The 27,820-nt window shown below is 37.3% G+C and overlaps 1 protein-coding gene across 1 annotated transcript in view; it reads left to right on the top strand.

Moving 5' to 3' along the window:
• Positions 1-27,820, top strand: part of CNTN1 (contactin 1) — a 441,173-nt gene that overhangs the window by 385,160 nt on the left and 28,193 nt on the right. The window contains exons 21-23 of the mRNA XM_030939730.1: positions 464-650; positions 3,187-3,299; positions 5,108-5,264. Of these exons, the coding sequence (XP_030795590.1) occupies positions 464-650; positions 3,187-3,299; positions 5,108-5,264 (457 nt within the window). The remainder of the gene's footprint in view (positions 1-463; positions 651-3,186; positions 3,300-5,107; positions 5,265-27,820) is intronic.

Raw genomic sequence — 27,820 nt, 5'->3', positions numbered from 1 at the left:
CAGATAATAACTATTTTTATCCAGCAAAATTATATTCCTCTCCAACTGCTTTAAGAATGGCTCAGAACAATTTTGAAATCATGCAAACAGAAGTAAAACAGGAAATACATGATAAAAATGATAGTGACAAATACTTCCAAATGGAGACCACTTTTATATTTTGAAAATAAGTCTGCTCTCAAAGTTTTTGGGATTTTTTTAATTTTTATTTTTTTATTCTTTTTTAGTCAATGTAAAACTATTTTGGGCAATGAGGTAAGAGTTTGATTTGCTTTTGGCATATTTAATCACTTCTGCCCTGTGTGCCCTTCTATATTCTAAAACTGATAGAAGGGTAGATATCATTAAAAAAGATTTGAAAATATGATGATCAGTCAACACCAATGATAACAGAACTAGTTGAAGAGAACTTTTCACAACTGAAGACTCATGGCAAAGTATAACTCATCCTGTACGTTTGCAGATTCGGTACTGGGCTGCCCATGACAAAGAAGAAGCTGCAAACAGAGTTCAAGTCACCAGCCAAGAGTACTCGGCCAGGCTGGAGAACCTTCTGCCAGACACCCAGTATTTTATAGAAGTTGGGGCCTGCAATAGTGCAGGGTGTGGACCTCCAAGTGACACGATTGAGACTTTCACCAAGAAAGCACGTGAGTCTCACATTTTGTTTTTAGGCTTGTCAAAAACTACCACTTGATTCAATCATGATGGAATACATTTGAAGGAAATTTCCTACCTAGATACCTGAGCACATTTTTCAATGTTATCCTTTATAGCCACACAAGATTTCCCTTAAAACGTGAGTTATTGTAGATGATGAAAAAATGTGAAAAATACCCTCATACATTAAATATTTCATTATAGAAATAAAGTGAGAGAGCTGCCCTTTTGTAAAGGCTGTCCTCTCAAATTTTGTGCCATGAACTTGTCTTCACCCTGTATTTATTAATTTAAACATTGTTTTCATAGGAGTACATCAACAACATGTGAAAATTGAAAATCTGCTTATTTTTACAGGCTTTAATTTATAAACCTCTGTCATCGCACAGTGCAATGCAAGTTAAATGTGTAGCATTATGCTTACTTTCTTATTACTGTATGTTCTAGTACTGTATGTTTTAGGTGGTTCATAATACAAGACCACCTATCCCTGCTCACTTTCTGGTCATTCTAATCTCTGTATTCATTTTGATATCTCTGTTCTTGAACCCAAGTGGAATAAATAAAAAGGAGAATTTGTATGTAGGACTCTAGGAAATGTCTCAAGAATCTGAAGATGTGATTACCACTAGAGTTTGCAAATTTATGAAATTCACTTTGGGACAGAGACTCTCCCAGTGAGATGACAGAATGTAGTGACAAGAACTAGAATTTGGTGTCAAGACATGTGTTTGAGATCTGTCTCTGCCACTTGCTAAATGTATGACAATAGATAAATTACCTATTTAAACTTCAGTTTTCTAATTTGTAAAAGGAGCATTCATTTTTTGTTATTTTTCCGTTTGTTAATGTATTTATTCATTTATCAAAAATATGCTGGGTGCTCAGTACTATTCTTGATGGCGAGGATACAAAAGGGATCAAACCAGTCCAAGATGCTCTTCTCACATGGTTTACAAGCTAATGAAAGGAGACAGAAACTTCAAACAAACAAACAAAAACTCTGACAAATAAATAAGTGGGATTATGGCAGATGACAGGGCAATAAAATTTATAAATAGACAAAATTAAAGTTACTTAGATGAAAGTGAAATACTGATTGGGTGACCAGGAAAGGCCTCTTTGAGAAGATGCCAGTTAAGCTAGGGTTTGAGTGATAAATGATAAGAACCACCCACTATGTGAAGAGCTGTAGGCAGAGTCTTAAGGTTCTTTGCACGTTAAGTAGTACAAAACCTTAAGGTGGAGAGCGCTTGAAATATTTTAGGCGTGGAAAGGCTGCTGGGGCCAGGGCATAGGTTCTGAGTAAGGAGGGGGAAGAGTTCTGGGGCCCAATTATGGAGAACCTTGTAAGCATTTGGGATGAGTTTGATTTCTTTCTAAACATGATAAGCCATTGAAAGATTTTAAAACAGAGTGATATCTAATTTATGATGTTGTTTTATAAAAAATCATTCTGGCTTCTAGACAGAAAGTGGATTGTGATGGATTAACAGTGAAAGCAGAAAAGCCAATTAGGAGAGTATTTCAGCAGTCAAGGAGAGAATTGATAGTGGCTAGCACTAAGTGAAAATGGAGATAGAAGTGGAAAGTTTTCTGTAGGCAGAGTTGACAACTTGCTGCCAATTTGGATGTTGGCAATGAGTGAGATGAGAGACTAAATACCGAATTTCTGCTTGAGAAACTAGGGGGTTTGGTTGTGCCGTTTGCTGATGATGGCAAAGACTCATTGGAGAAAGATTTGAGGATACGTGACATTATATTACATTTGAAAAATGTATTACATTTGATTATACTACATTTGAGAAATCTTTTAGAGACTCAAGTAGAAATAGGCTGATATCTGCCTAGACAGAGAGACTTCTAGCCACATGTGTCTAGAGGTTGAAAGAGAGATTAGGGCTAGAGACAGAACTGTGAATATTTAAAGCCATGGGCCTAAGTGTCAGTACTTAGGGAAGATTCAGAGAGAGTAGAAAAGGGTACATAGGTGATGTCCTAAGTCATCCAACAGTTACAAGTTGACAGAGGGAGCCAGCTAAGCATGAATAATGGGAAGCAGCAGCCCATGAGGTAGAAGGAAAACCCAGTTGTTACAATCTGAATTTAAGAAAAAAATGAGAGATTCAAGAAAGAAGATGGTCAATTCTGTGAAATGCTCCAAAAATGTTAAATTTAGAAAAGAATAAACAAGTGACATTAGATTTAGCCAACTGGAGGTGATGGATGACCCTGCAAACAGCAATTTGGAAAGACTAGTGGAGAAAGAAACCCAAGCAGAGCACGATGAGAAGAGAGAGAATAAAAGTCATATTACCTACCTCACAGGGCCATGGAGTACATTAAATGGACTCATGGATGTAAAGTGCTTAGCATAGTGCCTGGCATACTGTGAACACTTGTTAAAATTAGATGGTGGTGGTGTCAGTACCATTATCATCAGCATTATAATACCTGATGCAATAGAGTATGCAGAATTGAGATTGGATATGATGACCATTGATTGCATATTACTACTTTTCACAGCTCCTAGCCAGCCTCCAAGGATCATCAGTTCAATAAGGTCTGGTTCACGCTATATAATCACCTGGGATCATGTCGTTGCACTATCAAACGAATCTACAGTGACAGGATATAAGGTATTTACAAATAGTGATGATTAATGTTTGCAATTCTTGCTCTTTCCGAGAAACCCAAGATGGGTTTCTTTTCCTTTTTTGAGATGGAAGCCCATTCTGTCACCCAGGATGGAGTGCAGTGATGCAATCTTGGCTCATTGCAGCCTCCGCTTCCTGGGTTCAAGTGATTCTCCTGCCTCAGCCCCCGAAGTAGCTGGGATTACAGGTGCCCACACCCACACCCAGCTAATTTTTGTATTTTTAGTAGAGACAGGTTTTTGCCATGTTGGACAGGCTGGTCTCGAGCTCCTGACTCCAAATTATCCACCTACCTCAGCTTCCCAAAGTGCTGGGATTACAGGCATGAGCCACCATGGCTTGCCCCATTCAGCTTTCTTATTCTATTCAATAGTTGTAGAGCAGAATCAGATGACATGGTGCCATGGTACATTTTGAAATGGAAAAGATTATCTTCAGTGAATTTCAGCAAAATGTTATGCCAAAAGTGTAAGATAAATAGAATGATTTAAAGATAGAATACAATAATCGGAGCTTAAGGAGGAGAGAGAATGCAACTATTTTTGTTTGGCAATGATTATGATAGGGTTGCCCAGCACCCAGCAAACTCATGGATAAACTGAGTTACCGTTTATAAATGAACAAAAAGGAGAAAAGCTTATTTTAATTATATTCTTTATATCACACACTTTCACATTTTTCACTGGATACCAAATTTTGTGGAAAATGGTAGAAATAAAAATTGAGAAGCAATTTTCAGACCATTTAAATATATTTAAAAAGTTCTCATTTTAGGCTTTTTTGTTAAAAAGGCATATTCTTTCTATATTTTTATTTTGGGTCATCAAAAAATAAAATTTAGATGCTTAAGTCACATCTCCTTGGATAATCCTAAAAACTTGCAAAAATCAACTATTGTGAATTGAAACTAGCATGATTTTTTTTCATCTAGTTTTAAATTTATTAATTTTTTCCTCTTCTTTCAAATTTATTACTTTTTGTTAATCAAAGTGTAAGCATTTTTATTCTGGTTTTAGTGTTACAGCACTGGCTCATTATTATGACTTTACTGCATATTTACATTTCTGTTTTTTTTTTTTTTAATTTCAACATAAATTTATTTTGTAGAGACATAAACATTCAAACTAGAGCATTCTGTCCCTGGTCATTCCCCCAAATATATGCTCTTCTCACATACTAAATACATTTATTTCTTCTCCAAAATCCCCAAAGTCTTAACTTATTCCAGCATCCACTTTAAAATCTAAATCCAAAGTCTCATCTAAATATCATCAAAATCAGATATGGTGTGGCCAGTTTTCTAATACTGAACCATCTTTAACATCCTCATCCGGATCTCAGCTCACTGCGAGCTCCGCCTCCCGGGTTCACGCATTCTCCTGCCTCAGCCTCCCAAGTAGCTGGGACTACAGGCGCCCGCCACCTCGCCTGGCTAGTTTTTTGTATTTTTTTTTTTAGTAGAGACGGGGTTTCACCGTGTTAGCCAGGGTGGTCTCGATCTCCTGACCTCTTGATCCGCCCGTCTCGGCCTCCCAAAGTGCTGGGATTACAGGCTTGAGCCACCGCGCCTGGCCAAAAGCACAATATTCTTATTTAAATTTTTTAAGTACAGGAAACAACAAGTTTCTGAATTCATTGTGAGTTTCATTAAACAACATACATAGGACAACAAGGATACTCTGCTAAGGAAACTATTCAATAGTACATAAACAAATGAACAGTATGCTAAAAGAATAATAAACCATGTTGAAAGAGGATGAGGATGTTAAACATTTCTGTATTTTTATAAGGTACTCTACAGACCTGATGGTCAGCACGATGGCAAACTGTATTCAACTCACAAACACTCCATAGAAGTCCCAATCCCCAGAGATGGAGAATACGTTGTGGAGGTTCGCGCGCACAGTGATGGAGGAGATGGAGTGGTGTCTCAAGTCAAAATTTCAGGTGAGTGAGTCATTTAAGACTCATTTCAACTAAGTATTTGTGAGTTTCTAGACCCTATGGATTCCCAAGGGAAGGGATAAGCCTGATACTCACACCAGTGTCCATATTTTCCTAAGTAGATTTGACATATCAAGGATTCCCTGAAACTTGGTATTTCTCCTCTTATGAGTCACAAAAGTAAATCTGTGAGATACCACATACTTGTTGATTATTATCTCAATGTCAAAGTACAGTTGAAATCTTTCAGACCTAAGACAAACAAGTTTTTGGGATCCAATTTACAGTATGGGATGTATTAGTTTATTTGATTGTGGTAATCATTATACAATGTATACATTTATCAAATCTTCATGTTGTTCACCTTGAATATATTTAATCTTTGTCAATGAAATATTTTCAAATAAAAAGCACAATTAAAATGACATAATTTATTGAACACTATATAATACTAGGCTGTTATTTAATAACCAAACTTCTCTTCTATCAAAAGGAAATACACTAGGCTATTTTTAATACTCTAACTTTCTTTCACTTGGTCTATACATATTGATATAGTAGTATAAGAGAAAAACACTAAATTATTGCCGCTTTGCCTTTTCTCTTTCTCTATCTTATCTATTCCTTTTCTACAAACTCTATTTCTCACAACTTTAATTTGGAAATACATATATCTGAGGCAGTAATTTCTTTATTTGTAGCACTCTGTTATTTAATTTTTGATATATTTTTCTCAACCTATGTGCATGATATAGTTTAATTATACTGAATTTCAATAGATGTTAATTTGAGGAAATTTGAGGAAATCAGAGGGAAATATCGCCATTATTTCAAGGAAAGTAAAGCACAAAGTGACTAAATAAATTGTTCTTGAACCCTGGGCCTTCTTTCTCTTGTGTAGAAGCCATCCACAGTGAGCTTTTGCTCTCTGTATCCACCCTTGGTTCATCATTCCTCATGGAAAGGAGAACCTAGCTTCTGGGATTTAGACTAGAGGTTTTCAGCAAGAGATGCTGTAGCAGTGATGGTAACATCAGTTTATCTATCACTAACGGCACCAGTAAATGTTAAACAGTTGAATCACTAGGGATAGGGGAAATCCCTGTTTATAATGTTTGCCTATTTCTGTGGTGTAAATATTCTCACTATGTGTGATTTCAAGCTTCCTAAGTGATGTCACTCAATGTGGAGCTGTGAAGAGCTACCCAGTAGCACATCATTATATGTAATTGCCACCATACAGATAAAATAAGAACCTCAAAAACATTGACATTATAATATACTAAAATATTAAGAAGTGATGAGTTTTGAGTATTTACTACATTTGTTTTAAGCTTTTAAAATTAACTAAGTTTACATAAATCACATTTTAATAATTACGTTTTTAACGCATTGCTCATACATTTCCTAAAAAATTCACAATCAGATTTCAGGGGTTGTATGGGTTGATTTCAGCATACCACAGGTGTAATTTGATATTTCAGTATAAATAGCTCATGTATAGAAGAAATAGAGTTTTTTTTTTTTTAAATCCCAAACCTAACTCCGTATATTTTTCATATTTTTCTGTTTTGCCAACTAATGGACAACATTCTTATTGATTTCAGAATTTCTATTATTTGTCTCTTATTTTAACCATAACTGTACAAATAAACTGTAGAATTAACATTATGAAATGTCAGATGCTTGGTGAATAACATTCTAGAATATTCTTGTTTTTAAGTTTTAATGAGGAAAATGTACAAATACAAACATAAATTACAGGTTTTCTTCTAAATTTAAAGACTCTTAGTACTTTCCTTTCTTTTGGTTTTCATGCCCCAAATACGTAGCCAGGATTATAACATACTACTAGATTTTAATGTTTATAAGCATTATGCTCTTTGTTCACTCATTCATTCATTCATTCAACAAATAGACATTAAATGCCTACAATACAGGAGTCACAGTTCACATCTTTAAAATGTGCCAGGATTTACATATTCCCACATCTCTCCTTGACCCTGCTGCAATTCTAATGATCCTCTTGCCTCCCAGTGTTGGCCTCCTAAGGCCTATTATCTATGCAACAGACAGAGGGGGTCTTTTAAAACACAAATGAAATTATGTAACTCTCCTCTTAGAAAGATGACTCATACGGAACATCTGCATTTCTTACTGTGGTTTATAGTGGTCTATATAATTCACTCTCTTTGTCATCTAAATTAAGTGCTTTATCCTTTTCTCTATTGACATTTCTCTTCTTGAACACACCAGTGTTATCCCTGCCTTGAGGCACCTGTACTTGTTCTTCCTTCTGCCTGGAATTCTCTGCATCTTGGCATGTTAGGTTCATTCTCATCTTTCTTGTTTCTGTTCAGATGTCACCTTCTCAGAAAAGCTCTATATATGGCCAGCAATTAAGGTAGCAGCCTACTCTGAGTAAATCTTCCTTATATCATAGCACTGTTTACTTTTCATCCTAATATTAGTAACCATGTAAAAATATCTTACTTATTTGTGTTTGTTTATAACATCACTCTCCATCCTTACTTGAAGCTAAGCTCCACGGGAGCAAGCTCTTGTTTGCCTCAGTTGGCCTTTGAATCTCCAGCACTTAGGGGACTATCTGGCATGTAGCAGGGCTTTAGCAAATAACTGTTGAATTAATTCATGATTTATGTATAGAGAAAAGCTCACAAACAAGAATAACTTGGACAACTTAAAACTATAGTTTTCATCTCTAGAAATCTGATATAGTTCCCTATTAGGTGCATGATTTATATTATGTCATGTGCTGATCCAAAAATTTGATTCTTAAAAAAATTGAGACTTCCTTTTAGACATATTTTGGAAATACTTTATATTTGATTATCTGTAACTGCACTTCTCTCTGACATGAATGCTGTTATCCATTGCTTTAATAACTTATTCCTCATCGAATATTTGTAGTGCATGTCAAGGCAAACGTAACACCGCGAATGTTTCATCACACACATACTATCTCTAATAAGTTCTATATTATCCTTTAAAAACCATTTAAATAAGTTATTATGTGCAAATTAAGAAACTACACATATAGCTCTAATTTTCAATATTAATTTCAATAAGCTAATTTGGATTACTATTTTCTATAAATTTTAGAATATCATTTGACAAGGATCCTTGGTCATAAATAAATATCCAGAGAGAAGCCCATATTTAATTATTTGTAGTGAACATGCATCTTTTCAGTCTTTATTTTTCTTTTTAGTTTTAATAGCTGAATTGAGAAAGACTTTTCAGAACATTTTAGAGTCTGAATATTTTTCTACAGAAAGAAGTAGTCATTTGAAATTTTTTTTTCATTTTTATTGTTTTATATATATATATTTTTTATTATACTTTAAGTTCTAGGGAACATGTGCATAACGTGCAGGTTTGTTACATATGTATACTTGTGCCATGTTGGTGTGCTGCACCCATCAACTCGTTAGCACCCATCAACTCATCATTTATATCATGTATAACTCCCCAATGCAATCCCTCCCCCATCCCCCCTCCCCATGACAGGCCCCAGTGTGTGATGTTCCCCTTCCTGAGTCCAAGTGATCTCATTGTTCAGTTCCCACCTATGAGTGAGAACATGCGGTGTTCGGTTTTCTCTTCTTGTGGTAGTTTGCTAAGAATGATGGTTTCCAGCTGCATCCATGTCCCTACAAAGGACGCAAACTCATCCTTTTTTATGGCTGCATAGTATTCCATGGTGTATATGTGCCACATTTTCTTAATCCAGTCTGTCACAGATGGACATTTGGGTTGGTTCCAAGTCTTTGCTATTGTGAATAGTGCCGCAATAAACATACGTGTGCATGTGTCTTTGTAGTAGAATAATTTATAATCCTTTGGGTATACACCCAGTAGTGGGATGGCTGGGTCATATGGTACAACTAGTTCTAGATCCTTGAGGAATTGCCATACTGTTTTCCATAATGGTTGAACTAGTTTACAATCCCACCAACAGTGTAAAAGTGTTCCTATTTCTCCACATCCTCTCCAACAACTGTTGTTTCCTGACTTTTTAATGATTGCCATTCTAACTGGTGTGAGATGGTATCTCATTGTGGTTTTGATTTGCATTTCTCTGATGGCGAGTGATGATGAGCATTTTTTCATGTGTCTGTTGGCTGTATGAATGTCTTCTTTTGAGAAATATCTGTTCATATCCTTTGCCCACTTTTTGATGGGGTTGTTTGTTTTTTTCTTGTATATTTGTTTGAGCTCTTTGTAGATTCTGCATATTAGCCCTTTGTCAGATGAGTAGATTGCAAAAATTTTCTCCCATTCTGTAGGTTGCCTGTTCACTCTGATGGTAGTTTCTTTTGCTGTGCAGAAGCTCTTTAGTTTAATCAGATCCCATTTGTCAATTTTGGCTTTTGTTGCCGTTGCTTTTGGTGTTTTAGACATGAAGTCCTTGCCCATGCCTATGTCCTGAATGGTACTACCTAGATTTTCTTCTAGGGTTTTTATGGTATTAGGTCTAACATTTAAGTCTCTAATCCATCTTGAATTAATCTTCGTATAAGGAGTAAGGAAAGGATCCAGTTTCAGCTTTCTACTTATGGCTAGCCAATTTTCCCAGCACCATTTATTAAATAGGGAATCCTTTCCCCATTTCTTGTTTCTCTCAGGTTTGTCAAAGATCAGATGGCTGTAGATGTGTGGTATTATTTCTGAGGACTCTGTTCTGTTCCACTGGTCTATATCTCTCTTTTGGTACCATTACCATGCTGTTTTGGTTATTGTAGCCTTGTAGTATAGTTTGAAGTCAGGTAGTGTGACGCCTCCAGCTTTGTTCTTTTGACTTAGGATTGTCTTGGCAATGCGGACTCTTTTTTGGCTCCATAGGAACTTTAAAGCAGTTTTTTCCAATTCTGTGAAGAAACTCATTGGTAGCTTGATGGGGATGGCATTGAATCTATAAATAACCTTGGGCAGTATGGCCATTTTCACGATATTGATTCTTCCTATCCATGAGCATGGTATGTTCTTCCATTTGTTTGTGTCCTCTTTGATTTCACTGAGCAGTGGTGTGTAGTTCTCCTTGAAGAGGTCCTTGACATCCCTTGTAAGTTGGATTCCTAGGTATTTTATTCTCTTTGAAGCAATTGTGAATGGAAGTTCATTCCTGATTTGGCTCTCTGCTTGTCTGTTACTGGTGTATAAGAATGCTTGTGATTTTTGCACATTAAATTTGCATCCTGAGACTTTGCTGAAGTTGCTTATCAGCTTCAGGAGATTTTGGCCTGAGACGATGGGGTTTTCTAAATATACAATCATGTCATCTGCAAACAGGGACAATTTGACTTCTTCTTTTACTAACTGGATACCCTTGATTTCTTTCTCTTGCCTGATTGCCCTAGCCAGAACTTCCAACACTATGTTGAATAGGAGTGGTGAGAGAGGGCATCCCTGTCTTGTACCAGTTTTCAAAGGGAATTTTTCCAGTTTTTGCCCATTCAGTATGATATTAGCTGTGGGTTTGTCATAAATAGCTCTTATTATTTTGAGGTACGTTCCATCAATACCGAATTTATTGAGTGTTTTCAGCATGAAGCGCTGTTGAATTTTGTCAAAAGCCTTTTCTGCATCTTTTGAGATAATCATGTGGTTCTTAACTTTGGTTCTGTTTATATGCTGGATTATGTTTATTGATTTGCGAATGTTGAACCAGCCTTGCATCCCAGGGATGAAGCCCACTTGATCATGATGAATAAGCTTTTTGATGTGCTGCTGAATCCGGTTTGCCAGTATTTTATTGAGGATTTTTGCATCGATGTTCATCAGGGATATTGGTCTAAAATTCTCTTTTTTTGTTGTGTCTCTGCCAGGCTTTGGTATCAGGATGATGTTGGCCTCATACAATGAGTTAGGGAGGATTCCCTCTTTTTCTATTGATTGGAATAGTTTCAGAAGGAATGGTACCAGCTCCTCCTTGTACCTCTGGTAGAATTCAGCTGTGAATCCATCTGGTCCTGGACTTTTTTTGGTGGGTAGGGTATTAATTGTTGCCTCAATTTCAGAGCCTGCTATTGGTCTATTCAGGGATTCAGCTTCTTCCTGGTTTAGTCTTGGGAGAGTGTAAGTGTCCAGGAAATTATCCATTTCTTCTAGATTTTCTAGTTGATTTGCGTAGAGGTATTTATAATATTCTCTGATGGTAGTTTGTATTTCTGTGGGGTCGGTGGTGATATCCCCTTTATCATTTTTTATTGCATCTATTTAATTCCTCTCTCTTTTCTTCTTTATTAGTCTTGCTAGCGGTCTGTCAATTTTGTTGATCTTTTCAAAAAACCAACTCCTGGATTCATTGATTTTTTGGAGGGTTTTTTGTGTCTCTATCTCCTTCAGTTCTGCTCTGATCTTAGTTATTTCTTGCCTTCTGCTCGCTTTTGAATGTGTTTGCTCTTGCCTCTCTAGTTCTTTTAATTGTGATGTTAGAGTGTCAATTTTAGATCTTTCCTGCTTTCTCTTGTGGGCATTTAGTGCTATAAATTTCCCTCTACACACTGCTTTAAATGTGTCCCAGAGATTCTGGTATGTTGTATCTTTGTTCTCGTTGGTTTCAAAGAACATCTTAATTTCTGTCTTCATTTCGTTATGTACCCAGTAGTCATTCAGGAGCAGGTTGTTCAGTTTCCATGTAGTTGAGCGGTTTTGATTGAGTTTCTTAGTCCTGAGTTGTAGTTTGATTGCACTGTGGTCTGAGAGACAGTTTGTTATAATTTCTGTTCTTTTACATTTGCTGAGGAGTGCTTTACTTCCAATTATGTGGTCAATTTTGGAATAAGTGCGATTTGGTGTTGAGAAGAATGTATATTCTCTTGATTTGTGGTGGAGAGTTCTATAGATGTCTATTAGGTCCGCTTGGTGCAGAGATGAGTTCAATTCCTGGATATCCTTGTTATCTTTCTGTCTCGTTGATCTGTCTAATGTTGACAGTGGAGTGTTGAAGTCTCCCATCATTATTGTATGGGAGTCTAAGTCTCTTTGTAAGTCTCTAAGGACTTGCTTTATGAATCTGGGTGCTCCTGTATTGGGTGCATATATATTTAGGAGAGTTAGCTCTTCCTGTTGAATTGATCCCTTTACCATTATGTAATGGCCTTCTTTGTCTCTTTTGATCTTTGATGGTTTAAAGTCTGTTTTATCAGAGACTAGGATTGCAACCCCTGCTTTTTTTTGTTCTCCATTTGCTTGGTAGATCTTCCTCCATCCCTTTATTTTGAGCCTATGTATGTCTCTGCATGTGAGATGGGTCTCCTGAATATAGCAGACTGATGGGTCTTGACTCTTTATCCAGTTTGCCAGTCTGTGTCTTTTAATTGGAGCATTTAGTCCATTAACATTTAAGGTTAATATTGTTATGTGTGAACTTGTTCCTGCCATTATGATATTAACTGGTTATTTTGCTCGTTAGTTGATGCAGTTTCTTCCTAGCCTCGATGGTCTTTACATTTTGGCATGTTTTTGCAATGGCTGGTACCGGTTGTTCCTTTCCATGTTTAGGGCTTCCTTCAGGGTCTCTTGTAAGGCAGGCCTGGTGGTGACAAAATCTCTAAGCATTTGCTTCTCTGTAAAGGATTTTATTTCTCCTTCACTTATGAAACTTAATTTGGCTGGATATGAAATTCTGGGTTTAAAATTCTTTTCTTTAAGAACGTTGAATATTGGCCCCCACTCTCTTCTGGCTTGTAGAGTTTCTGCCGAGAGATCTGCTGTTAGTCTGATGGGCTTCCCTTTGTGGGTAACCCGACCTTTCTCTCTGGCTGCCCTTAAGATTTTTTCCTTCATTTCAACTTTGGTGAATCTGGCAATTATGTGTCTTGGAGTTGCTCTTCTGGAGGAGTATCTTTGTGGTGTTCTCTGTATTTCCTGAATTTGAATGTTGGCCTGCCCTAGTAGGTTGGGGAAGTTCTCCTGGATGATATCCTGAAGAGTGTTTTCCAACTTGGTTCCATTTTCCCCCTCACTTTCAGGCACCCCAATCAGACGTAGATTTGGTCTTTTTACATAATCCCATACTTCTTGTAGGCTTTGTTCATTTCTTTTTCTTCTTTTTTCTTTTGGTTTCTCTTCTCGCTTCATTTCATTCATTTGATCCTCAATCGCTGATACTCTTTCTTCCAGTTGATCGAGTCGGTTACTGAAGCTTGTGCATTTGTCACGTATTTCTCGTGTCATGGTTTTCATCTCTGTCATTTTGTTTATGACCTTCTCTGCATTAATTAGTCTAGCTGTCAATTCTTGCACTCTTTTTTCAAGATTTTTAGTTTCTTTGCGCTGGGTACGTAATTCCTCCTTTAGCTCTGAGAAGTTTGATGGACTGAAGCCTTCTTTTCTCATCTCGTCAAAGTCATTCTCTGACCAGCTTCGATCCGTTGCTGGCGATGGGCTGCGCTCCTTTGCAGGGGAGATGCGCTCTTATTTTTTGAATTTCCAGCTTTTCTGCCCTGCTTTTTCCCCATCTTTGTGGTTTTATCTGTCTCTGGTCTTTGATGATGGTGACGTACTGATGGGGATTTGGTATAGGTGTCCTTCCTGTTTGATAGTTTTCCTTCTGACAGTTGGGACCCTCAGCTATTGGTCTGTTGGAGATTGCTTGAGGTCCACTCCAGACCCTGTTTGCCTGGGTATCAGCAGCAGAGGTTGCAGAAGATAGAATATTGCTGAACAGCGAGTGTACCTGTCTGATTCTTACTTTGGAAGCTTCCTCTCAGGGGTGTACTCCACCCTGTGAGGTGTGGGGTGTCAGACTGCCCCTAGTGGGGGATGTCTCCCAGTTAGGCTACTCAGGGGTCAGTGACCCACTTGAGCAGGCAGTCTGTCCGTTCTCAGATCTCATCCTCCGTGTTGGGAGATCCACTGCTCTCTTCAAAGCTGTCAGACAGAGTCGTTCGCGTCTGCTCAGGCCTCTGCTGCTTCCCCTGTTGTTTTTTTAGCTGAGCCCTGCCCCCAGAGGTGGAGTCTATAGAGACAGGCAGGTTTCCTTGAGCTGCTGTGAGCTCCACCCAGTTCAAGCTTCCCAGCGGCTTTGTTTACCTACTTAAGCCTCAGCAATGGCGGGCGCCCCTCCCCCAGCCTCGCTGCTGCCTTGTGGTTAGATCACCACAGACTGCTGTGTTAACAATGAGGGAGGCTCCGTGGGCGTGGGACCCTCCTGGCCAGGTGTGGGATATATTCCCCTGGTGTGCCCGTACGGTATTGGGGTGGGAGTTCCCCGATTTTCCAGGTGTTGTGTGTCTCAGTTCCCCTGGCTAGGAAAAGGGATTCCCTTCCCCCTTGTGCTTCCCAGGTGAGGCGATGGCTCGCCCTGCTTCTGCTCTCGCTGGTCAGGCTGCAGCAGCTGACCAGCACCGATTGTCCGGCACTCCCCAGTGAGATGACCCCAGTACCTCAGTTGAAAATGCAGAAATCACCGGTCTTCTGTGTCGCTCGTGCTGGGAGTTGGAGACTGGAGCTCTTCCTATTCGGCCATCTTGAGAGCAATCCCATTTGAAATTTTTAAGGTAGGAATAACATGATCAGATTTTTTCAACTGAAAAATCATATTGGTGATTGTGGAAAATATATATAGTAGGGGACTAAGATGTAAGGAGATGAAGTACAAGATTATTGCCATAGAATGGTTTAAAGATAATGATGTCCTGGGACAGGCACAGTGGCTCACACCTGTAATTCCAGCACCTTGGGAGGCTGAGGCAGGCAGATCACGAGGTCAGGAGATCGAGACCATCCTTGCTAACACGGTGAAAGACAATCTCTACTAAAAATAGAAAAAAAAACTAGTTAGCTGGGTGTGGTGGCAGGTGCTTGTAGTCCCAGCTACTCGGGAGGCTGAGGCAGGAGAATGGTGTGAACCCGGGAGCACAGACTGTGCCACTGCACTCCAGCCTGGGGACAGAATGAGACTTCCATCTCAAAAAAAAAAAAAAAAAAAAAAAAAAAAAAGAAGAAGAAAGTTAATGATGTCCTGGACTGGAAAGAAGACAGTGGTGGATGTCTAGGATAGATTCTAAAAGAGCAAGGCATTTTTTCCATTTGATTTAAAGTTACTATATATTCATTTTGTGTATTTTGTCTTCTAATAAATCTGTAATTTATCCTGATATTACCACCAATGATGTAATCCAGATATTTAACCTACTATTTTTGTTAACTCCAAGCTATTAAGTCAAACTATATAACCAAACCCACTGACTTAAACACTGTGATGGAAAACACATTTTGTTGTTTTGCTTTGTTCTCTTCTGCCCAGTAGAAGAGGAAGGTCTAGAAAACTATTTTTTGGGTAGAACGTTTTACACATTTAACTCCATCATTACTCCTGTGCTCCCTTCTCCACTTCCTAAGTCTTGTGGTGTAAGAGGGACAAGAGGATAGTGGGATGTTTAGATTCATTTCATACATTATTAAATTTAGTCTGTGATTAAGACACAATCAGATATCATTCAGGAAATGCTGTCTCTTCAACCATCTTGATATAAACAAATATTTTATTTTCCTTTACACTATTTTTCATGGGATCCATTTGAGCATTCAAGTATATAAATCCAGCCTATATATTTTTAGGTTGACAAATAGCTTACATTTAAATTACCTCTAAAATATGTATTCCGTTCATTACCATTGAATCATGACTAATCACTCAAAGCCTTGCCTAACTGTAGAAATGTACTTAGCACTCCCAGTTTTGTAACAAACATGAAGTTGGAAGATAAATTATTTGGACAAAGTAATATTTTGTGAGTCTCTAAATTCAACTTTGGGAGGCAACTCATAGCCTTGATGATTATTAACATAACTCCTGCAGTGACCAGGTTTGATCCAGCAGTTGTTGGGCAACTCCCAGCACAGGGAGTTTCCAGAGTCTTAATTGTCCTTCAGAAGCTTTGAGTACAACTTCTAGAAGCACATTTTAACTCTATGGCAGGCCATAAATAGCACCTCTGTATCAAAACTAACCTGAGTTTTTTTGAAATTTTCCCTAAGGTTTCCATTAGCTGCTACCAAGTTCTCACAACTTCAGCATTTTATTTTGCTCATTTACTTAGACTCAGAAATAATTTTGCTGAAACATTCCTCAATGGAACACGTGTAAGAATGGAAAGGAAAATTTAAAATAATCCTCCAAGATTTACTTTCTACTACAATTTTCATTAATGAAATAAAGTCTTAGTCTCCAGAGCTATATTTTAGTATGATGTGCAAATGAATTTTTCCTATGATAAAATAAACTCTTCAAACATTACAGATTTTCAAAAACACCTTTGTTCCCTAGTAAATTAATTCATTCAATAAGTTTCTAAACACCAACCATATGTCAGGCATTGTGCTGGGCTATTTGGTTACAATAATTGCAAACCCTCCTGAAGTTCCCATTCTAATGGGTATCTGAAGAATAAAGAACCAACAAACAAATAGTAAAACAATTAGAATTAATAAAAACACAAGGAAAAATGAGTGGCTAATATAAAAAGAGGTAGTTTTGGGTAGGATGATTAGGTCAAGCCTCACTAGGAAGGTGATGTAGGCTGAAATCTAAAGGACAGGACCTAGCCATATGACAAAAGTGTGGGTAAAGGAAGAGCTTGTCATGTCAAGGACCTGAAAGGAGGCTGGTGTAACTAGTGTGTAGTGAGGATAAAGAGTCATGTGGGATAAGGTTGGAGAGGTAAGAGGGGTAAAGTTATGAACAGCCTGGCCTTGATTACAGCTAAAAGGCAATACTCAGATGTTTGTAATTTCTTGTAAATTCAATGGAAAAATGTTGATGTGCTTTCAGGAGATAAATGATGTGATCTAATTTAAGATTTTTTTTTTCTTTTGTGCAGAAAATAGATTGGAGTGAGACAAAAGGGGAGGGAGTTGATAGAGCTGGTGAGAAGACAGTAAGTCTGAGACACAATCAGAACGAGGCACTCTCTTTCAGAAATAATTAATTTATAGGCTACTGCAGGTTTTTTTTATGACTCTAAGAAGCAAAGCAAATCATGACAAGATCTTTTCTAGGATAAATGATTAAAGATTGTATGTGAAGACCCCAGCTCCTGCTTTTCTATGACTTCCCAATTCTTCCCCTTCTGCCTTTTGGTGGCAGGAGAGTCTGGAGGGAATGTAGTGTCCACATTTTTACCCCAGGGAGACACAGGAGGGCATTAAGAGCAAGAAGAATGATGCTGAGATTCTGAGAGAAAATGCTTCATACCTTCTCAAAAACTAAAGAGTTTTATATGATAATCATCAAAACTAACTTAGAGAACCAAGCCAAATGTGGATATTTTAGGAAATATGAAATGAAATGAAAGAAGGAAAATAAATTAGCTATTAGCTTCTAAATCAGTTTCATGGTATAGAAATTGATATTTTTAGTAGCACCATTAAAATTACAGAACAAAAGCTCCAGATACTGAAGTGATATGATGAAGATATTTAAAAGCAAGATTTACCCAATATTCAGAAAATAGTGATTAATATAACCTAATTATCAAGGCCCACAGACAAGAGTATAGCCATTATATTTAGTTACTTCCCATATTTTCATTTTCAGTATTGTGACAAACTCATAATGGATATCTTTGTATATAGACCTTTTTTCTGGATTCCCAATTATCTTCTTAGAATGATTGCTAGAAGTGCAATTACTGGATTAAAGGGCATGACTTTTTAAATGCATAGCATATACTTGCCAAACTGTCATCTAAACAGCAATGCCTGCATTTTATCATTAAACAATTTTTTGTAGCATTTTGTCCTTTTAAAAATCTTTGTTAAGCAAAAATACTATTTCACTATTTTTTATTAGTATTAATGTAAATATACAGATGTATTTGATAGCTGTTTATAGTTCCATTTCTATAAAATTCTGTTCATGCCCTTTCTATGTTTCATAATAAGAACTTTCTTTAAAATGTTATAATCAATGAATAAAGGAAGATTATAAAAGTTTTCCTGCCATATTTGTGTAAATATTTTTCCAGGTTTATTTTTAAATGTTATTGCGATAGATTGGTATGGTTTATTTTTATGCAAAATGATGAATTCTGATTATAAAAGTCCCCAAATATATAATGAACATTAACAAAAAGTCACAAAATAATACATATAAGGTCATGTATCACATAACAAAATTTCCATCAATGATGTACCACATATAAGATGCTTGTCCCATAAGATTATAATTCTACATTTTTGCTCTACGTTTTCTATATGTATGTATGTATGTATATACAAATACTTGCCATTGTATTACAATTGGCTACAGTATTCAGTACAGTAATATGCTCATGCTGTGGAGGTCTCTAGCCTGACAGCAATAGATTATAAATACACTATGCCTTCTAGGTATCGTCGTATGTTCACACAATGAGGAAGTTGCCTAATGACACATTTCTATGAAGACATTCCTGTCATTAAGCTATGCGTAACTATAAGCCCATTTATATGAAGTTTAAAAATAGAAAATACATTGATATTTAAAGAGGTTTGTGTGTTTAATATAAATACACACACACACATATTTATATATAACATGTGAAATTTCCCCAGAAATAGAATGATTGATGCAAAATTCAGTACAGTGTTGCCTCTGAGGAGTGATTGGGGAATTATCAGGAAGAGGCTTCTGGGGTAATGCCTGTGTTCTATTTCTTTGCCTGGCTGGTGAGTACACAGGCATTGATGGTATTGTTTTTAAATTATGTTTTTAGGACAGGCATGGTGGCTCATGCCTGTAATCCCAGCACTTTGGGAGGCCAAGGTGGGTTGATCACTTGAGGTCAGAAGTTTGAGACAAGCCTGACCAAAGTGGTAAAACCCCATCTCTACTAAAAATATGAAAATTAGCTGGGCATAGTGGCACACATCTGTAATCCCAGCTACTCAGGAGGCTGATGCAGGAGAATTGCTTGAACCCAGGAGGCTGAGGTTGCAGTGAGCCAAGAATGCGCCATCACACACCAGCCTGGGCGACAGAGCAAGATTCCATCTCAAAAATAAATAAAGTTTTAAAAATTACTAATTTACATAATTTATTTTTAAGTGGCAAAGTCAAAAGAAGGTTGAAGTAGTTGAGTAAAGAATAGTTAGTTTGGCATTTTGGAGGTCTATGTATTAGTTATCCAGGGCTGCCATGACAGTACCACAGACTGGGTGGCTTTGTTCATTTTCTCACAATTTTGGAGGCCCGATCAAGGTGTTGGCAGGGCTGGTGTCTTCTAAGGCCCCTCACCTTGGCTTGTAGATGGCCCTGTCTTCCCGTGGCCTTCCCTCAGTATGTGTGTGTGTGTGTGTGTGTGTGTGTGTGTGTACGCATGTGTGTTGTACTTTCTTTTTCTAAGGACTCCATTTATATTGCATTAGACCCATTCTAATGACTTTATTTTACCTTAATTATCTATTGAAAGACCCTATCCCAAATGCAGTCACTTTCTGAGGTACTAGGGCATTAGAACTTTGATATATGAATTTGGGAGGGACAAAATTCTGCCCAAACAGAAGTCGTTGGCAGTTTCAAGAGAGCAACTTTCACAAAAATAGTGTGGGTGACAGTCTTATTTCTCTAAGCAAACCTCATAGAACTTACATTTTAAAGCAAGAAGGCAAAATGAATAATATATAGCAATACATAAAGTTTTGTCAGATAGTGATAATATCTGATGGGAGAGAGCAAGGGCATCTGTTTTCACTAAGAGTGCCAGGGAGGAGCTTATTCTAATAAGGAAATACTGGAGAAAAAAATGGAATGAAGCGAGAGAAAAGTCGAAGAAGTTATCTGGAGGGAAGCAAAGGTATTCCCACCAGAAGAGTACAAAAGCCCTGAACTGGCTGTACGTTTAGATGTTCAAGGAACAGCAAGGAGACTAGTACAGCTGGGGCCAGGCAAGCCATGGGGAAGACTTAGGTGAATCTGAATCATGGAGAGTTTTATAGGTCCTGATTAAGGACTTTAGATATTATCCTAAAGGTGATAAGAAGCCATTGAACCATTTTAAGGTGGGAAGTGACATGATCAGATTTATATTTTACAATAGAGCATCTCAACCACTCTTTGGAAGGGAAGTAGAAATCTCATGAATGGTGGTGCAAATCTCTGTGAATCTCTGGAAACAGGGGAATCAGTTAGGTCATAGTCCAAGCAAGAGATGAAGATAGCTTTGAAGTAGAAGTGGGAGGTAGTTATATTTAGGATTTATATGGAGGAAGACCCAACAGTATTTTCTGATAATTTTATGAGGTATGTGAAATGAATTTGGCAGAACTTTAAGAATTTAGACCGACCAGCACAATCATCTACTGAAACAACCAGCAGAATTATGTATTAAAACAGAATCATCTACTGAAAATACATGAAGAAAAGAAGGAGTAGTTCAAATTTTGACAAGTTGAGTTCAGTATGCCATTCAATATGCCTGTGAGACATCCAAGTGGAGAGAAAAAGAGAATCGTCTAGCAAAACTGAGAAAGCAGCTGAGCTCAGATGACATAAACTTGTCAGAGAACCAACTGGCATAATTATATAACTTTATTTGCAATGCATACCAGCCTAGATGGAGATGGAGGAAACAGAGATAGCAGATGTTTGTTGGTGTTGCCCAAAGTTGGCAAATTGCATGGTTAATATAGGTAGAGATCAAGGAAAACAAGGATTTATTACTTCTAGTTAAAGAATAATTAAAAATCGCTGAACAGAGAGTCAGTATCCATTAGAATATTTTCAGCTGTTAGTAACAAACTTTCAACTCAAAATTACTAATGAAAGCCCTTGTGGAATCAGTGTCTCAAAAATATAACTAAAGAACAGATTTTCCCCATTTCTCCACTTGAGAGGTCTCAGCTTCATTCTAAGGCTCGTCCTCTCTGTGGTTGCAAGAATCTGCAGAAGTGTTAGGAATCACACAGACCCTATAATGTCCAAGAAAGAAGAGGTTCTGTCTCTTTTGAAGCTCCATCTTCAAAGAAAGCCCAGCTTTTCACAGAAGCTCCTCAGATAAACCTTCCCCATAATGTTCAGAACTGTGTCAAAATTCTTTCCTTAAACTAGTTAAAGATCACTTCTATAATTGCTCAAAGTGATCAAGATTCACTGCTGGTCTGGGACTGAGAAAATCTTCCTTGAGGAGTGATAATATCTGAACAAAATGTGAAGAGTGTATTAGCAAAGAAGCAGAGAAAGATTTTTGCATGATGTTCAAAGTTAAATAATGAGGTAAGTAAACACAGACGTAGGATATACCCTTAGAGAAATGGGAGAAGAATTAGGTCAAAGAGCAGCTTCATAAAAATGCAGAGAAAGAGGAATGGAAATTTACAGAAAAGCTAGGATGTTAGCTTCAAAATGCAGGATTGTTTTGGATTCAAGAAAAGAAATTGCTGACAAGATGGATACTGAGATTAAAACAACAATTTATGATGTTGGGCAAATTGCCAAGGATTACGTCAATAAACTGAATTGTAAGAACTATGGTTCAAACAAAGTCAGTAAACACAGGTTTATCCTTTAAAAATATATTGTTTGGCTCTATCACTGTTAAATAATATTTAAGTAGTCAAGTAGAGAGGGATATTTAAGGATTGGTTTACATCATTAATGACATAAAAAGTTGTAAATGTTTTTGTTTTGTTTTATATTTTAGATTAGTTATTCCACAATTTTGAAAAATATGAGGCAAATCGTTCACTTCTAAGAGCTGCATTTGGTGATATATTCTAAATTTAGAGTGTTATACTGGGAGAGTAGAATCTGGAAAGAAAATTGCTGAAGGAACTAAAATTGGAACCTAGCATGAGGAGGAACTCCCATATATAGTGAGTGCTTTGGAAAAGGAGGTTAGAAATTAAAGGAATTAATCATTTTTGGAGAATGTAATTATAGTGAAGAATTTTCAGAGAATGAACCAATAGTCCTAAGGGAAACACCTTTATTCAAAGATGGTTTTATTTTTCTGAATATTGGGTATTAGCAAAATTTTAGTTTTAATAAAAAGTAATCTGTTTCTCTCTCCTGTATGCGTAACACCAAGGTTTGAGAAACTTAGCTGTAAGTTTCAACCAATTTTATGATATATGCATGAATAAATTAGTCATGAGAATATGGATCTTTTTTAATTATTAGTAAGCCTAATTTTATATTTTTTCTATGAATGTTGATTTACTAATGACATTAAAGTTACATTAAGATATCTCTTCTTTACACTCAAGTGGATTGAAAACATCCTGTTCCTAAGGATGAACTAAGATACACCTACCCCCACCCCAAATCATAAGATACTACTTTACATTCTCTCCTGAAATAAGAGCAACACATAAGTTAATTAAAACAATCAGATTATCTTTAATAGATACATGCATCAACCATCAAAACAAAACTTCAAAATTAAATTTCCTTTGAAACATTATAGGCTATGTTGAAATTTGTAACCCGCTTAGGAAAATATAAAGACAATTGTCTGTTCTGAGAATGGGAGTTGGGGTTTAAATTTTCCTCCTGAGGTTTGACACTTATTCACTATAGCATAAATTTGAAAACCATTTAGAAAAGAAAGTGACTTTGTGATTGTTAAAAATAAAACCCTTGAAATTTCTCATAAATATAACTGGAAGCCTTTAATGCCATAATAAGGGGGAATATAAAACGCTTAAACTGGAAAGTGATATGTCAACATATTAAAATGGTCCATTCGATACTACATTAGGGACCAGCTTTAGTGATTTATGAAGGAACATTTAGGTCTCAAAGAAATTCCCATAGTTGGGTAAGGCTAGAAGCCAGGCCTCTTGGTAGATTATTCACAGTATGAGAGCCGTGCAAAGGACATTCCAGAAGCAGTTTTTATAGACATCTTCTGTAAAATGATCCAGACCAAAACAAAATAAATAACTTAGAACAATTTCAAGAGTATGAGATTCTCCAGCCAGTAGTCTTTCTTCTATAACCTTCCATTTCAGGGCTTGCACACTTGACTCTCACTTCTTTTCCTTAAAAATGGGCTCAAAAGCAAATAAGCAGCCTTAGGTCACCTGGCCAGGAGAATTAGGAAGAGTGAAGGGTATTGAAGTTTACAAAAAATGCAGGAAGAGTTGAGGGTGTTGCAGAGTACAGAGATTGACTCAAGACCGTTAGCCCTTAGAGATGCCTTAGTATTCTGAGGTGTCTGGAAGTCGTGAATCTTTAGGATATCAACATCCATGTAGATGGTCCATCCAATGCCCTAGCCTCTTAATTTATCTAACTTTTCTTTTCTGATGATCTTGCCCTGTGTCCTGCCTCAGCCACTCACTCATGATCACAACCTAAACTGGAATTCACAGACTTCAGTGTGAATTTGAATTTGAGGGGTTTCTGAAACTCGGATGGTAAAAAGTTACATTATAATTTTCATGAATTTCTAACTGAAATTTGGCATTTTAAAATATATGAATTTAGGTCACATATTACTCTGTCACCAATAACAATCACAGATATTCTCATATATTTCAGCTATTGAAGTATTACATCAATAATATATTTCTTAAATCTACTCCTAGATCCTGTTATTTAACATGTTAATAAGCATACTATTTGAATGTGTTAGTAATGTACATTTGGTTTCTTGATACTTTTATAAATGCATTTCAATATAATAGGTTTTTAAAAAACTCTATGTATTATATTTTATGCGTGTAATAAGAGCATTATTCTCAGTATTTTCAGAAATCCACAGACCACTAAATGGGTCCATGACATAAAAAAGTTTAAGAACCCTTGTAAATCTTGATATTACTTAATTACTGCAAACATTTTTAATTTTGATTTTAAATACTGTGTTCTCTGACCACTGACTCTTCTTTTTCTAATTTCCTGAAATCTCTTCCCAACTCCAGCAGTACTACTTTCCCCCACCCAGACTACCATTGATCCTATTGCTTGTTCCTTTTATTTTTTTGTTCTTCATTCATCCTCATGTTCTCAGCTCCCTCCTTGAATGTCAGCTCAGATTCCATGGTTCATACTGAAAACAACTGCCCTATATACCTTGTCCCTTTTCCTTTTTATGCTTCTCACATGGCCAACCGAAACTCAGATTAAATATAACTGTTCACATTTTATGTGTCCACATCCAGGCAGAAACCATATGCTCCTACCAAGATCTCCCCTTTGCATTCCCATCCCCAACATTCACCCTCTCACCAGCACCACATACCTGGAGACTCTGAGATCTAATCTGTTCATGCCCTTCAGCCTTGTTTATGACAGTCCCGTACAGAAACTCAGGACTCTCTGCATGCCCTTCAGCCTTGTTTATGACAGTCCCGTACAGAAACTCAGGACTCTCTAATTAACATGGATCCAGGTGCCTGTTTTCTGTCACCTCTAGTCATACTTTACTCTTAAAACCTTCCCACTGTTTCCTCTAAAACTCACCATCAGTTATCAGTAGAATCTTCTGTAACTTCCATCTATTCACTGAATACTTCCTTCACCTTTTAACTTTATCTGAAATCTTGCTCTTCCTGATGACATTGCTCCTTCTGCAGTCTATTCAAAAGTAGTGGCTCGTTCTCTCATACCCCTTGAAGGCTGCACCTGGTGGAGGGTATATGACCTTCCTTCTTGTCACTTCTACAGTATTCTCTTTGTCTCCTGTCTAAAAATCTCTGCTTGGAATCTCATACCATCACCCTCTCCCACCCATTTCCCCTTCTTGTCCAAATTTTCTACCAACTACCAGGGTCACTCTTACTCATTCCTTGAAGATTTTACTTTTCAGATAATTTTCATTATTTCCAAATGACATTGGAGAGAATGCCATTCTCTTTCATACTTCTTTCATACTTTCTAGTAATACAATGTAGGTGTAAATGATTTTTGCATTACTCTGTCCTCTCAGTTTGTTTCTCGTATTGATGTTCTTCCCACAGTTCTACCCTAACCCTTTCCATTAATGTCTTCATAATCTCAAACATCCTATCCTCTGCCCACTTGCTGTCTTTCTTCTTACTTCTGGTACTCAGACTCCCCAAATTTTTTGACCTATCAGGAAGCAAAAGCCACTGATCTGACCACTGTCTGTGTCCCTTACTTTCCTCGTATCCCCACTCTTTCCATATCCAGCTTAAATCCTACAGCCATATAATTACTCCCTTGCATAGACCACCCACTCCACCCAGAGGTTCTCTTTGGTTTCTGTCACTTCACTATACTCACTTGGCTAAAGTAATGGATTAAATTTAACTCACTACTTGCTCCAAGCCTACACTCTCACAGCTAGAGGTGGCCAGAGAAGAATGCCAACATGAACACTGGTTTCACCTTGAATTCATGACCACAAAACTTTAAGTGGGCCCATAGTGCTGCTGGGCCATTCCACTAGTTTTTCCTAGCATATCCACTCTTTCTTTCACCTAGAAAAATATTTCACACCTTCTTTTTCTCTTTCCTTTAATTTCTAACACACTTTTACCATCTTCCCTCTTTAGTCAATGACGTTGCTTCCTATTTCTCGGAGAAATAAAAGCAATCTGAAGCAGTCAACACCTACATATATGCCCATGTGACCTGCCTTTCTTCCTAAGATCCTGGCTGAATGCTCTGTGCTCCTAAGGACACCCCTCCACATGGAAGCCAGATTCTAACACATCTTGTTAACTCAAGAATCTTGCTTCAACTATCCTTTCCTTCCTCTTCTACATCATTATATTTCTTTTTTTCTATTTGATTTTTCTCATCACCATACAAGTATTCTGCAACATTGCCCACCTTTAAGTGGGAAAAAACAAGACAAAACAGAGCAACAATTGGAAGGAAGGCAGGAAGGAAGGAAGGAAGGAAGGAAGGAAGGAAGGAAGGAAGGCAGGCAGGCAGGCAGGCAGGCAGGCAGGCAGGAAGGAAGGAAGGAAGGAAGGAAGGAAGGAAGGAAGAAAAGAAAGAAAAAAAAATGAAGGAAGGAAGGAGGGGAGGAAGGAGAAAAAGAGAGGGAGGGAGAGAGGGAGGGAGGGAGAGAGGGAGGGAGGGAGGGAGGGAGAGAGGGAGGGAGGAAGGAAGGAAGAAAGGAAAAGGAAGGCAGGCAAAAAAAAAAAAAAAAGAAAGATATGAAGAAAAACAAAAAAAGAAAATCTCTGCCAGTAACTAACGCATGTTCTATTATCTTCTTCAGCGTAAAATTCAACAAATAATTTATCATCTTCACCACCTAATTCCTCTTCCAAAATTCTATCCTAAATTTGGTCCAATCAGATTGTCACCCCAACACCCTGTCAAAATGGCTCTTGTTGAGGTTGCTAATGACCTCCATGTTTCTAATTTAGGAGTAGTCCTCTCCTTACTCAACCGCTTAGCAGCATTGATGCATATGGCCACTTTTTCTTGGCTTTCTGGGCACCAGTCTGTTTTGATTTTTCTTTTCTCCTTATGAGCTGCTATTCTTAGTCTCCTTTTCTGGTTTCTGGTAATCATTCCAAACTTTGAACTTTAAAATCTCCCCGGACTCAGTACATCAATAGTTCTTTTCCTCTTAGCCCTTAGGTAATCTCATGCAGTCTCAAGGCTTTAAGTGCATGGCATGTATTTGCTGAAAACAATCAAATGTCAGTCTTCTCTGATTTATTCAGCTGCCTGATTGCTATCTCCATTCAGACATCTAAATTGAACTCTTCCCCATCTCCCTTTGTTTGCTTTTTCTGCAGTTCTACCCATCTCAATAAAGTATCTCCAATCTTCTTTGAAGTGATTTTTATTGTCATTTTCTTTAACACACCACATTCATTTCATCAAGAAATCCTGTTGGTTTTACTAGTAAAATAAATGTATTTAGAAATATCCACCTCTGCTGCTACCATCATAGGGTCCAGACACCATGTGTTGTTTCCATGATTGTTGCACTAGCCATCTAATTGTGCTCTTCGCTTGGTGCTTAACACCTACAATTCATTCTTAATATAATGACTACAGTGATTATTTTAAAATATGTCAGCTCTTCTCATGTCTCTGCACAAAAACCTTTAATGGTTTCCTATCTGAGAAGGGGACTAGATCATATTCATATTTGTATTTTGCCTGATCTCTGCCACTCTTGGTCACTACCATTAACTCCCCAGCTCATGACATATAAGCCAGTTTCTGGCAAACATAAGCCTGTTTATTTCCCAATGTCCTACAAAATTTGATTTAACTAATTAAGATGTCTGTAATTTTTTTTTTTTTTTTTTTTTTTTTTTTTTTTTTTTTTTTTTTTTTTTTTTTTTGAGATGGAGTCTCACTCTATCACCCAGGCTGGAGTGCAGAGTAGCACGATCTCGGCTCACTGAAACCTCCACCTCCCAGGTTCAGGCAGTTACCCTGTCTCAGCCTCCCAAGTAGCTGGGATTACAGGTGTATGCTACCAGGCCCGGCTAATTTTTGTATTTTTAATAGAGACACGGTTTTGCCATGTTGGCCAGGCTGGTCTTGAACTCCTTACCTCAGGTGATCCTCCTGCCTTGGCCTCCCAAAGTGCTGGGATTACAGGTGAGAGCCACTGCACCCAGCCAAGATGTCTATAATATTATTATAAATTTGTGTATTT

Source organism: Rhinopithecus roxellana, chromosome 10 (assembly GCF_007565055.1).
Source record: "Rhinopithecus roxellana isolate Shanxi Qingling chromosome 10, ASM756505v1, whole genome shotgun sequence".
NCBI lineage: Eukaryota > Metazoa > Chordata > Mammalia > Primates > Cercopithecidae > Rhinopithecus > Rhinopithecus roxellana.
The sequence above is the reverse complement of the archived record's forward strand: the minus strand, read 5'-3'. Positions and strand labels throughout refer to the sequence as shown.